The 14088-nt window shown below is 40.0% G+C and overlaps 1 protein-coding gene across 3 annotated transcripts in view; it reads right to left on the bottom strand.

The window, feature by feature from the left end:
- Nucleotides 1–11455, bottom strand: part of tbc1d1 (TBC1 (tre-2/USP6, BUB2, cdc16) domain family, member 1) — a 50828-nt gene extending 39373 nt beyond the window's left edge. For 2 of the 3 annotated variants that reach the window (XM_060864621.1, XM_060864622.1), the window contains exons 1-3: nucleotides 11180–11455; nucleotides 9932–10191; nucleotides 9617–9853 (exon numbers count right to left, since the gene is read on the bottom strand). In XM_060864621.1, coding sequence (XP_060720604.1) covers nucleotides 9617–9853; nucleotides 9932–10186 — 492 coding nt within the window. In that variant the 5' untranslated portion in view covers nucleotides 10187–10191; nucleotides 11180–11455. Of the gene's footprint in view, nucleotides 1–1884; nucleotides 2029–9616; nucleotides 9854–9931; nucleotides 10192–11179 lie in introns of those variants that run through there. The other variant, XM_060864623.1, reaches the window with a different exon arrangement.
- Nucleotides 11456–14088: the final 2633 nt, after the last annotated feature.

The following is a 14088-nucleotide window of genomic DNA, read 5'->3' as shown; positions in this document are numbered from 1 at the left end:
TCTCATTCTCTCCCCTATACACACACCTGTCTGTCTCTCTCTCTCATTCTCTCCCCTATACACACCTGTCTGTCTCTCTCTCATTCTCTCCCCTATACACACACCTGTCTGTCTCTCTCTCATTCTCTCCCCTATACACACACCTGTCTGTCTCTCTCTCATTCTCTCCCCTATACACACACCTGTCTGTCTCTCTCTCATTCTCTCCCCTATACACACACCTGTCTGTCTCTCTCTCATTCTCTCCCCTATACACACACCTGTCTGTCTCTCTCTCATTCTCTCCCCTATACACACACCTGTCTGTCTCTCTCTCATTCTCTCCCCTATACACACACCTGTCTGTCTCTCTCTCTCATTCTCTCCCCTATACACACACCTGTCTGTCTCTCTCTCATTCTCTCCCCTATACACACACCTGTCTGTCTCTCTCTCATTCTCTCCCCTATACACACACCTGTCTGTCTCTCTCTCATTCTCTCCCCTATACACACACCTGTCTGTCTCTCTCTCATTCTCTCCCCTATACACACACCTGTCTGTCTCTCTCTCTCATTCTCTCCCCTATACACACACCTGTCTGTCTCTCTCTCATTCTCTCCCCTATACACACCTGTCTCTCTCTCATTCTCTCCCCTATACACACACCTGTCTGTCTCTCTCTCATTCTCTCCCCTATACACACACCTGTCTCTCTCTCATTCTCTCCCCTACACACACCTGTCTGTCTCTCTCTCATTCTCTCCCCTATACACACACCTGTCTGTCTCTCTCTCTCATTCTCTCCCCTATACACACACCTGTCTGTCTCTCTCTCATTCTCTCCCCTATACACACACCTGTCTGTCTCTCTCTCATTCTCTCCCCTATACACACACCTGTCTGTCTCTCTCTCATTCTCTCCCCTATACACACACCTGTCTGTCTCTCTCTCTCATTCTCTCCCCTATACACACACCTGTCTGTCTCTCTCTCTCATTCTCTCCCCTATACACACACCTGTCTGTCTCTCTCTCATTCTCTCCCCTATACACACACCTGTCTGTCTCTCTCTCATTCTCTCCCCTATACACACCTGTCTCTCTCTCATTCTCTCCCCTATACACACCTGTCTCTCTCTCATTCTCTCCCCTATACACACCTGTCTCTCTCTCATTCTCTCCCCTATACACACCTGTCTCTCTCTCATTCTCTCCCCTATACACACCTGTCTCTCTCTCATTCTCTCCCCTATACACACACCTGTCTGTCTCTCTCTCATTCCCTCCCCTACACACACCTGTCTCTCTCTCATTCTCTCCCCTACACACACCTGTCTGTCTCTCTCTCATTCTCTCCCCTATACACACACCTGTCTGTCTCTCTCTCATTCTCTCCCCTATACACACACCTGTCTGTCTCTCTCTCTCATTCTCTCCCCTATACACACCCTTTTCCTCTCTCAGACAGATTAGACATGTGACTCTGCATCTTTCTCCTGTATTTTAACCTCCTACATGTTTGTACTTCACATTAGATGAATGAGCTGAACACGAAAGCACAGTAATGTCACTGTTAGCTCTCAGACACCGTCCTTATTCCTGACCACTCTAAGATTTATTACACTGCACTTTTCTCCAAGTTCAGCTGAACTGGGAACAGTTATAAGATATTATTATATTAAAATAAAAAAAGCGTTTACAATCCTAACAGCAGAAACACTATGATAAAAAGTGGACTGAATTAAAAAGTAAACATTTAATTGAACTCTGAGACTATTAGCTATTAGCTATTGAAGCTGACCGGGTTTAGCATGCTAGCTTTAGCCTAAACAGTGTCAGTGTGTGAAGTTCTGTAAAATAAACCGTTTTCTCGAAGTGTGTGAGTTACTACAGCGGTACTCACTGTGTTTTTATCCGCTTTCACATCCCGCCTGAGCAAGTTCTGAAACCGCGCTTTCATCGCCACAGCCATTTACCTCAGAGTAAAAATAAATAAATAAATAAAAAAGTTGGATAAGTCGCCTGAACTGGAGCAGAAGGGTGCGTCCCAATTCGACACTTGTTCCCTACACTGTACTTGGGAGCGGACTCGGTTAACAGAATCGGCGTCTAAATGTAATAATTATACGAATTTCCTGACAGGAGTTTACACTTTAGGTGAGAGGCAGAACTTAATAAAGTTCAGTTCATTCTGTTTTACGGTTTGTTTGTTTTTTTATTCATTTTTTCAAAAAAAAAAAAAAAAAAAAAAAAGTATTAAATCTTTTTGACAATTCTGTATTTTTTTTTTTTATCAGTATCTATGGTTTTACAATTTTATAGCTACACACTAGCTAGCTACATCATTAGCGATCTTCTTCTTTTACGAAGTAAAAAGCTAACAAAATACAAACAAGGAGGTGAACATGACATCGTTCAAAGCTCCAGCTTCCACTTCTGAGTTGGCATGAATCAGCAAAAGCTTTAGTAGAAACCTAGCTTTAGCTTGCTAAAGCTTCACAATACTATCCCTAACACAACCTTCACACACAATTAACACAAATTTTACATTATGACAGCATGACCTTTATACAACATTCACACCCTGTCCAAACAACATTCACACAACATTCACACAACCCCCATATAAAATCCTCACAACCTCCACACAACACCCATATAAAATCTGCACAACCTCCACACAACCTCCATATAAAATACGCACAACCCCCATATAAAATCCAAACAACCTCCACACAACCCCCATATAAAATCCAAATCCAAACAAAATCCACACAACCTCCACACAACACCCATATAAAATCCACACAACCTTCACACAACCCCCATATAAAATCCTCACAACCTCCACACAACACCCATATAAAATCCACACAACCTCCACACAACCCCCATATAAAATCTGCACAACCTCCACACAACCTCCATATAAAATACGCACAACCCCCATATAAAATCCAAACAACCTCCACACAACCCCCATATAAAATCCAAATCCAAACAAAATCCACACAACCTCCACACAACACCCATATAAAATCCGCACAACCTCCACACAACACCCATATAAAATCCACACAACATCCACACAACCTCCACACAACACCCATATAAAATCCACACAACCTCCACACAACTCCCATATAAAATCCACACAACCTCCACACAACCCCCATATAAAATCTGCACAACCTCCACACAACCTCCATATAAAATACGCACAACCCCCATATAAAATCCAAACAACATCCACACAACCCCCATATAAAATCCAAACAACCTCTACACAACCCCCATATAAAATCCAAACAAAATCCACACAACCTCCACACAACCCGCATATAAAATCCGCACAACCTCCACACAACCCCCATATAAAATCCAAACAACATCCACACAACCCCCATATAAAATCCACACAACCTCCACACAACCCCCATATAAAATCCACACAACCTCCACACAACCCCCATATAAAATCCACACAACCCCCATATAAAATCCGCACAACCTCCACACAACCCCCATATAAAATACACACAGCCTCCACACAACCCCCATATAAAATACACACAACCCCCATACAACCCCCATACAACCCCCATATAAAATACACACAACCTCCACACAACCCCCATACAACCCCCATATAAAATCCTCACAACCTCCACACAACCCCCATATAAAATCCACACAACCTCCATATAAAATCCAAACATCCACACAACATCCACACAACCCCCATATAAAATCCACACAACCTCCACACAACCCCCATATAAAATCCACACAACCTCCACACAACCTACACGCTCAAACACATCTAATCCGATCCAAACTAGGCTTAACATTTCCTCCAACAGCCTTGCGTAGCAGTATATGGCTATCTTCTCAGTGGGTAGGGAACACTTTTTCGAATTGGAACACACCCTAACTCTTTCCTGAATGAGCCCAATCTCACCAAATTTGACCAGCACATGGGAATTAGAACACAAGGAAGCCTGAAAAATAATTATCTTTGAAGGCAAACAGAGTTTCCTGATTCTCATGTGGCCCGGCATCCTTAGTACAGCAACACTCCGATGAAAAAGACATTAAAGTCGTGCGGATAGAAAGACAGATATAACTTTATTGGTTGCATGGAACGGGTAATTAGGTGTATGAAGGAAACACTGTTTAGCATCTAGCTGAAGAAACACTTCTAAGTGTTTATCATCTAGTAGATCTGTGTAAATGAGCAGATAAACATGTAAATATATGTAGAACAAATACATAAAGCTACGGTAGTATGTGCAGAAGCTGGTGAGCTAATATAGGTGTGTATGTCTAAATAAAATGACCCCTAGGTGTGAAAGAGTGCATAAATGACGCGTTCCTGTATTGTTCACGGACTGGCTGGACTGCTATTTGGAGTGGACCTCCATCCAGTGTGTGACTGCAGCAGCAACAGCTGGTCGTGTCAAAATAAGCTGAGAAAACAAGTGACATGAGAGAAGGAGAGTGTGTGTATGTGTGTGTGAGAGAGAGTGAGTGTGTGTGAGAGAGTGAGTGAGTGAGTGAGTGAGTGAGTGAGTGTGTGTGTCTGTGTGTGTGTGAGTGTGTGTGTGTGAGAGAGAGAGAGTGAGTGAGTGTGTGTGTCTGTGTGTGTGAGAGAGTGAGTGTGTGTGAGTGAGTGAGTGAGTGTGTGTGAGTGTGTGAGAGTGTGTGTGAGTGAGTGAGTGAGTGTGTGAGAGAGTGTGTGTGTGTGAGAGAGTGAGTGTGTGTGAGAGAGTGAGTGAGAGTGTGTGAGTGTGTGAGTGTGTGTGTGTGTGTGTGAGTGTCTCACGTTGAAATTCTGCCAAACTGTATATTTTTCCGAATACTAGTTGAACAGAGCTCCACCTAGTGGCTCAGAGAGAGACTGAGGGAAAGGAAGTGAAACATAAAAACGTTGGATGGATGGATGGATGGATGGATGGATGGATGGATGGATAGAAATTTAATTTACAAACACCTTTATAAGTCATATTATACACATAATTAGGGTTCTCAGAGGTTAACACCATTCAATAACAAATAATCAAAATACAATAAAGATTAACCGACTTCACGTTTCTAAGACAAAAAAACGTGCAAACTGAAGTGCAAGCTTTTGTATTCTGGAGTTAAACTACACTCAGTGGAGGTGTGAAAATGGCCACGGAGAAAATGGCCATCTACATACATCATCAGGAGGAGTAGAAGATGGATGAGGGGTTCCCTTTAACAGCCAGTATAGAGAGTCTGTGGTAGTGGCTCCTGCTCTGTAGCTGCACTAAACCTTGCCTACCTTCTTCTTTAGACCAATGTTAAACACTTTGATGTACCAGTGAAATCCACTAGATTCAAGATGAAAGTGAAGATGTTAATAATTACTGCGTCCTCTGTAGGACATTTTGGGTATCAGATATTGTCTAAGCAACCTTTTACTTTCTCAACAGTCCCTTCCCAGTTTTTTTTTTAAAAAGGTCTGGAACCAGCCAGATGTTGTGGAATATAGACCTCCCAGGTATGCAGTAGGTCTGATCAGCATGAATCACTTCCTCCAGAATGTCATAGTCAGGTGTCTAAGTCCTGGCTAAGACCTGGCTAAGTCAGGTCTCAGGATTTTGGTGTCGGTTAGATCTCCCCTTTTTTGGTAGCGGTGTGAGGACTGTTCTTCTGCACCGCAGTGGCAGAAACCGGAGATGGGGGATTCGAGTCATATGACTTGACTCGAGTCAAACTTAAGTTACATATTTGAGACTTGCTTGACAAATATTAAAAAAAGACTCGACTTGACTTTGACTCGACATTCATGACTTGAGACTTGACTCGGACTTGAGTTAAATGACCAAGAGATGGTGGACTCGACTTGACTCGAGTCAGACTTAAGTTGCATATTTGAGACTTGAGACTTGCTTGACAAAAACTAAAAAAAGACTCGACTTGACTTTGGCTTGATGTTCATGACTTGAGACTTGACTCGGACTTGAGTTAAATGACCAAGAGATGGGGGACTCGACTTGACTCGAGTCAGACTTCAGTCGCAAATTTGAGACCCGAGACTTGCTTGACAAATATTAAAAAAGACTCAACTTGACTTTGACTTGACGTTCATGACTTGAGACTTTACTCGGACTTGAGTTAAATGACCAAGAGATGGTGGATTCGACTTGACTCGAGTCAGACTTAAGTCGCATATTTGAGACTTGCTTGACAAAAACTAAAAAAAGACTCGACTTGACTTTGGCTCGACATTCATGACTTGAGACTTGACTCGGACATGAGTTAAATGACCAAGAAATGGGGGACTTGACTTGACTCGAGTCAGACTTCAGTCGCATATTTGAGACCCGAGACTTGCTTGACAAATATTAAAAAAGACTCAACTTGACTTTGACTTGATGTTCATGACTTGAGACTTACTTGTGACTTCCACATGTGTGACTTACTCCCACCTCTGGCAGAAACCCTCTCATTAGTCTATCATTTAGGACCTTCAGCAGGTCCTCACCCACCTTGGCCCAGAACAACACCAGGAACTCTTTGGATGTCCATTTAAACCAGGTGATTTTCCACCCTCCTTACCCTCCATACCCACAGATTGCTACGTCTCGGTGTTGCGGGACTTTTGGCAGTGCTCTTAGGAAGATCTGCTCTGTGACCTGGTCTTATTTATTCTCACAGGTATACAACTTTTTTTTTAAAAACTGACAGCTCTCTCATGTATCTTCAGTAGGTTCAGATAAAACATCTCCAGTTTCGGATCTCAGTTTGTGGATAAAAAGTTTTGACGCTTAATTTTTCTCAATATTAAAACACTTCGAAGGTGCGTCCATTTGTCCGCATTCTGGAAGTGTGACCTTAATTTGTACTTTTAACCCTGGGAGGTCTGAAAGTTTTTTCTTTTAACTGTGAGGGTCTGAATACGGAGTTCCGTGATTAAGGTGTCCGGTTTCACAGAAGATTCATAGATTCAGTCGACTTCAAATACTAAATACGTGGAGGAGTAAAGTGAAGGAGAGAAAAGAAAAAGAAAGAATAGCTTACAGATAGAAACTAGGCAGAGAATGTGTGTGTGTGTGTGTGTGTGTGTGTGTGTGTGTGTGTGTGTGTGTGAGTGTGAGAGAGAGAGAGAGAGAGGAAGTGAAAGAAAGACAAAGAGATACAAGACAAATTAAAAAGTGGAAAGAGAGGAGAAAGACTAATTTCAAATAAAGAGTGAAAACAACACACACACACACACACACACACACACACACACACACACACACACACACACACACACACAAACAAACACACACTCTCTCTCTCACACTCTGCACCCCATCTCACCTATGGCCACAATAATGAACAGGAAATGAGTCAGATCCACATCCTGAGTGAGCAGCATTGTGAAGCACTTCACTCCAACACTGGTATACAACATTCACTCAACCTTTATTAAAACCTCTGTACAACGTTTACACAACATTCAATAAAAACCTCTGTACAACGTTCACACAAAAACCACACAATCTTCTCACAGGCTCAAAATAACATGCAGACCAAGTCTTCACACACAACCTCCTAAGTCCTCCAAACCTCCTAGTGGGGGTGTTTGTGTGTGTATATGTAGTGTGTATTCAGCGTGTGTGTGTGCGTACATGCGATGTGTGTGTGAGTGTGTGTATATGTAGTGTGTGTGTAGTGAGTATGCAGTGTGTCTGTGTGTGTGTGTACATGTGTGAATATGCGATGTGTGTGTGTATATGCAATGTGTGTGTGTGTGTGAGTGTGTGTATATGCAGTGTGTGTATGTGTGTGCGTATTTGCAATGTCCACATGGTCCTCAGGTCAGGTTGCTGTATCTGGTTTCCCTACAAACAAATGCTAGTGAGGTCACATTCTCTCACACACTCCTTTTTATAGCTCATTTGTGCATAATAACCATACACACTATGTGTGTGTGTGCTGACATTTACAGACTCTGAGCTCCCACTCAACCTCAGCATCAAAGCATGGGATAAAAGCTGATCTTCAAAGAGACAAAAATAAAAAAAATCTTACTCAGAAACCACAAAACCTCCAGACAACATTCACACAACTTTCCCACAACCTTCAGGGTTTGAACGAATGCAACGTTTGAACGAATCATCATTAACTTCATAATCAATAAGAAACATCATTAAACTGTTATCTCTGAGTCCCGGTGTAAGCCATGTTACCATAGAAACGATAACTTGGTAGAACAAACCTGTGATTTGTCATATTGTCTGGCCTTCAGAAAGACTTTCTGACCAATCAGAATTGAGATTTCTCTTGTTTTGTGTGTGACATGTAGCAGGTGTGTCTTACATCTCAGGGAAGGTCATTCAGAAATAGATAAGTCAGGGGGGTGATATGATGAACGCTAGGCATAACAGAGGTCTGAGTGTGTGTGTGTATCTGTGTACGCATGTGTGTCTATGTTTGTCTATGTGCGTGTATGCATGTGTGTCTATTTGTGTGTGTGTACGCATTTGTGTCTATGTGTGTGTATGTGTGGAAGCATGTGTGTATAAGCATGTGTCTGTGTGTGACGAATGTGTGTCTGTGTGTGTGTACACATATGTATGCATGTGTGTATGTGTGGACGCATGTGTGTATAAACGTGTGTGTGTGTGTGTGTACGCATGTGTGTCTATGTTTGTCTATGTGCATGTATGCATGTGTGTCTATTTGTGTGTGTACGCATTTGTGTCTATGTGTGTGTATGTGTGGAAGCATGTGTGTATAAGCATGTGTCTGTGTGTGACGAATGTGTGTCTGTGTGTGTGTACACATATGTATGCATGTGTGTATGTGTGGACGCATGTGTGTATAAACGTGTGTGTGTGTTTGTGTATGCATGTGTGTCTATGTGTGTGTGTATGCATGTGTGTCTATGTTTGTCTATGTGCGTGTATGCATGTGTGTCTATTTGTGTGTGTGTGTACGCATTTGTGTCTATGTGTGTGTATGTGTGGAAGCATGTGTGTATAAGCATGTGTCTGTGTGTGACGCATGTGTGTCTATGTGTGTGTACACATATGTATGGACGCATGTGTGTATGAACGTGTGTGTGTGTGTGTGTATGCATGTGTGTCTATGTGTGTGTGTACGCATTTGTGTCTATGTGTGTGTACGCATTTGTGTCTATGTGTGTGTATGTGTGGAAGCATGTGTGTATAAGCATGTGTCTGTGTGAGACGCATGTGTGTCTATGTGTGTGTACACATATGTATGCATGTGTGTATAAGCATGTGTCTGTGTGTGACAGACTATAAGCATGTATAAGTATAAGCATGTGTCTATGTGTGTGTGTACACATATGTATGCATGTGTGTATGTGTGGACGCATGTGTGTATAAACGTGTGTGTGTGTATATGCATGTGTGTCTATGTGTGTGTATATACATGTGTGTCTATGTGTGTGTATATACATGTGTGTCTATGTGTGTGTATGTGTGGATGCGTGTGTGTGTGTGTGTCTATGCATGTGAGTTTATGTGTGTGTATGTGTGGACGCATGTGTGTATAAACATGTTTGTGTGTGTATGCATGTGTGTCTATATGCATGTGTGTTTATGTGTGTGTGTGTGTGTGTGTGTGGACGCGTGTGTGTGTAGGTGTACCTTGTGTTCATCATGGCAACGGAACACATAGCAGGTAGCGCTGGTTTCATCCCGAACCAGACAACCGAAGTAGCTCGGCTCTCGGCTGTTGTGGATGAGTTTAGTGACGCGATGTGGCCGCTGATGAAAGAGGACGTTGTGCCGCAGCGGGTCCCACTGGTCCCCCGCAGAGACCATGCCCAGCACACAACGCACCATGGAACACGAGATCTGCAGGACCACCGGACAGTCGCACATCTGGAAGAACGCGAGACGGGATATTGATGATTATAAAAACTTCACTCAGAAGCTGTTCATCCCTCAACAGCTGCTCACCTCTAGAGCTTGAGGTCCAGATATGGTTGTGCTGGAGCTCCTTCCCTTCAACCCAGGCCTGCGTATCTCAGCCACCACCCACGGCAGCATGGCCATGGTGGTCTGGGGGTGGACCGCTAACGAGCCGGCCAGTGTCAATCTGTACCGAACCTCTTCTTCCTCCTCCTCGTCTTTATATCCTGATCCATCTGGGAGAGGCTTGGAAGAAGGGATGGGGTCGCCTCTGGGTTTCACCTCAAAGCAGATGCCCTCCATGAGCACTGAGCATCAAACAGAGAAATACAAGTTAAACAATACAAGTTAATGTCTCATTAAACTGGACTATAAACTGGTAAAGTTTACTCTCGTTACTCCTGAGTGTTACTCTCGTTACTTATCGCAATAATATAAAAAAGTCGTTCAGACTTTGAGAGGCAGGGTCTAGGGGACGAAAACCCAGCTAAACCCTGAACCAGGGTCTCCATGACAACAGTTTTCCACCACGGTAAAGTCCTCAGGATGGAAGAGTTTCTCAGAGTGTTTGAACGGAAGTGAGAACAGGAACTAAAACGCTACACGGAGGCTATGCAGCGTTTAACTGGTCTATAAACGGATATAAAGATTTCTTTTTATCGTAAAAACCTTAATTCGTCCCTTGATTGTAGAAGACGCTCCTGCTCATAGAATGAGGTTAGGACTAAATCCTGAAGGAGACTTCATCTGATACTCTGGAGGAGGATCGGTTTTTCAGAGACTTATTTTAGGCACAACAAACACACACAAACACACACAAACACACACACACACACACGTGGTGGGGTGAATTTAAGTGATGTCTATTCTAAATATGAAATTTAATTGTAGTGTGTGTGATGTCCTAGTTGAGAGCTCTCTCTCACACATACACACACACACACACACACACACACACACACACACACACAGAGGTATACAAATTTTACCACAAATTCTAAAAATAGTTTTATTTAAAAAACCTGACAGTGCATCAAACATGCATGTGTGTGTGTGTATGTGTGTGTGTGTGTGTGTGTGTGTGTGTGTGTGTGTGTGTGTGTAAAATTGTACACAAGTGTGCACAAGAAGATTGTAAACTGTAAAATATCCAAAAGTGCAAGAGGAAATGAACAGTAGCATCAAAGCTGGTGGTGAAAAGTGGATGAAACATGATTTTATTTTTTTTATGAAATGAGTAAATGTAAAAATGAATAATAATAAAAAAAAAAAATAATAATAATAATAAGTCTGTACCTTCACGTGCAGAGGCTCCGCCCACTTCGTTAACGGATTTCTTTCAATCAAACCCCGTTATTATCCATTTAAACACTCATTAGACTCTTCTCATTCATTAAAACTTCTCAAAATGGTTTTCATTACTTAATCCTGTCTCACTAAAAGCACCTTTGACGACTTTTGTCGGGAAATAAAGCAGTCATAAGGACGTTTCTCCTCAGTGAAACTTCACTTCAGTGTGCGCGAGACGTACGGCGCTCACAGCGAGCCTGCTGCTCGTGCGCTCTCTTTCAAGACGCATGCGCGTTCGGTGGGCGGGGTTACGCGGGTAGTTATGCTGCTAGGTTACCAAGCATGGCGGCTACCGGAAGTGCGAACGATAAATAATATATGAATATATGAATAAATAAACAAATTTACTAATAAAACAATTGAAAGTAACGCTAAACAACACTATAAATCAATAGAAAATAAAAAAAAACGAAATATACAAGTTGTATGAAGAGATATCACTTATTTACATATGTATATGCTGTTTACTGAGGTAAAAGGAAAGAAAAAACAAAATATACAAGTTGTATGAAGAGATATCACTTGTTTACATATGTATATGCTGTTTACTGAGGTAAAAGGAAAGAAAAAACAAAATATACAAGTTGTATGAAGAGATATCACTTGTTTACATATGTATATGCTGTTTACTGAGGTAAAAGGAAAGAAAAAACAAAATATACAAGTTGTATGAAGAGATATCACTTGTTTACATATGTATATGCTGTTTACTGAGGTAAAAGGAAAGAAAAAACAAAATATACAAGTTGTATGAAGAGATATCACTTGTTTACATATGTATATGCTGTTTACTGAGGTAAAAGGAAAGAAAAAACAAAATATACAAGTTGTATGAAGAGATATCACTTGTTTACATATGTATATGCTGTTTACTGAGGTAAAAGGGGGAAAAAACGAATTATACAAGTTGTATGAAGAGATATCACTTGTTTACATATGTATATGCTGTTTATTGATGTAAAAGAGAAAAAAACGAAATATACAAGTTGCATGAAGAGATATCACTTGTTTACATATGTGTATGCTGTTTACTGAGGTAATAGGGGGAAAACGAAATATACAAGTTGTATGAAGAGATATCACTTGTTTACATATGTATATGCTGTTTACTGAGGTAAAAGGAAAGAAAAAACAAAATATACAAGTTGTATGAAGAGATATCACTTGTTTACATATGTATATGCTGTTTACTGAGGTAAAAGGGGGAAAAAACGAATTATACAAGTTGTATGAAGAGATATCACTTGTTTACATATGTATATGCTGTTTACTGAGGTAAAAGGAAAGAAAAAACAAAATATACAAGTTGTATGAAGAGATATCACTTGTTTACATATGTATATGCTGTTTACTGAGGTAAAAGGAAAGAAAAAACAAAATATACAAGTTGTATGAAGAGATATCACTTGTTTACATATGTATATGCTGTTTATTGATGTAAAAGAGAAAAAAACGAATTATACAAGTTGTATGAAGAGATATCACTTGTTTACATATGTATATGCTGTTTATTGATGTAAAAGAGAAAAAAACGAAATATACAAGTTGCATGAAGAGATATCACTTGTTTACATATGTGTATGCTGTTTACTGAGGTAATGGGGGGAAAACGAAATATACAAGTTGTATGAAGAGATATCACTTGTTTACATATGTATATGCTGTTTACTGAGGTAAAAGAGAAAAAATATATATACAAGTTGTATGACGAGATATCACTTGTTTACATATGTATATGCTGTTTACTGAGGTAAAAGAGAATATATATATATATATATATATATATATATATATATATATATATATATATACACAAGTTGTATGAAGAGATATCACTTGTTTACATATGTATATGCTGTTTACTGAGGTAAAAGAGAAAAAATATATATACAAGTTGTATGACGAGATATCACTTGTTTACATATGTATATGCTGTTTACTGAGGTAAAAGAGAATATATATATATATATATATATATATATATATATATATATATATATATATATATATATATATACACAAGTTGTATGAAGAGATATCACTTGTTTACATTTGTATATGCTGTTTACTGAGGTAAAAGAGAATATATATATATATATATATATATATATATATATATATATATATATATATATACACAAGTTGTATGAAGAGATATCACTTGTTTACATATGTATATGCTGTTTACTGAGATAAAAGTGAAAAAAAGAAATATACAAGTTGTATGGTATGAAGAGATATCACTTGCTTACATATGTATATGACGTTTACTGAGGTAAAAGGAATTACTTACATCTGTAAACTTTTGCACCAAACTAACAGATAATAAAAAAATTATAATTTATGACTGATGGTTTATCATTATAATCACCCATTATTTCATACCCTGTGTAATCCGTGCTGGTTTTTTTTGTGCATATAAAACCAAAATGTATTGAAAATTGCTCTGTATCCGACATTTAGACACAGAGCTTTTATAGAACCATCTCAAAATGCTGTTTCAAAATGTTAACCACAAAGAAAAACACAAGACAGAGTGATATGATCAATTATTTTCCTTTTATTCGTTAATACAGTAAGTATCAAGTCAACTGAAGAACGTTCAGCTCAAATCAGTATGAAGTGTGTACAGTGTGAGCCACGCGTGTGAGCCGACAGTGGGTCCGAGTCCACACGGCAAAGGAATATTTAAATAAAATAATAAACATGTTATTAAATAATACCAACAGTAAACGCTTCAGGATTTAATCAGAGAGCACTGCAATGATGTTCAGCAGTCCTTCAATTTTGTGTTTATCTGTGGCTGTGAGTTTAAATCCCAGGAATTTCTACTTCAGCTGCAGTTGTAGGTGCTT

This window comes from Tachysurus vachellii, chromosome 2 (assembly GCF_030014155.1).
Source record: "Tachysurus vachellii isolate PV-2020 chromosome 2, HZAU_Pvac_v1, whole genome shotgun sequence".
Lineage (NCBI taxonomy): Eukaryota > Metazoa > Chordata > Actinopteri > Siluriformes > Bagridae > Tachysurus > Tachysurus vachellii.
The sequence above is the reverse complement of the archived record's forward strand: the minus strand, read 5'-3'. Positions and strand labels throughout refer to the sequence as shown.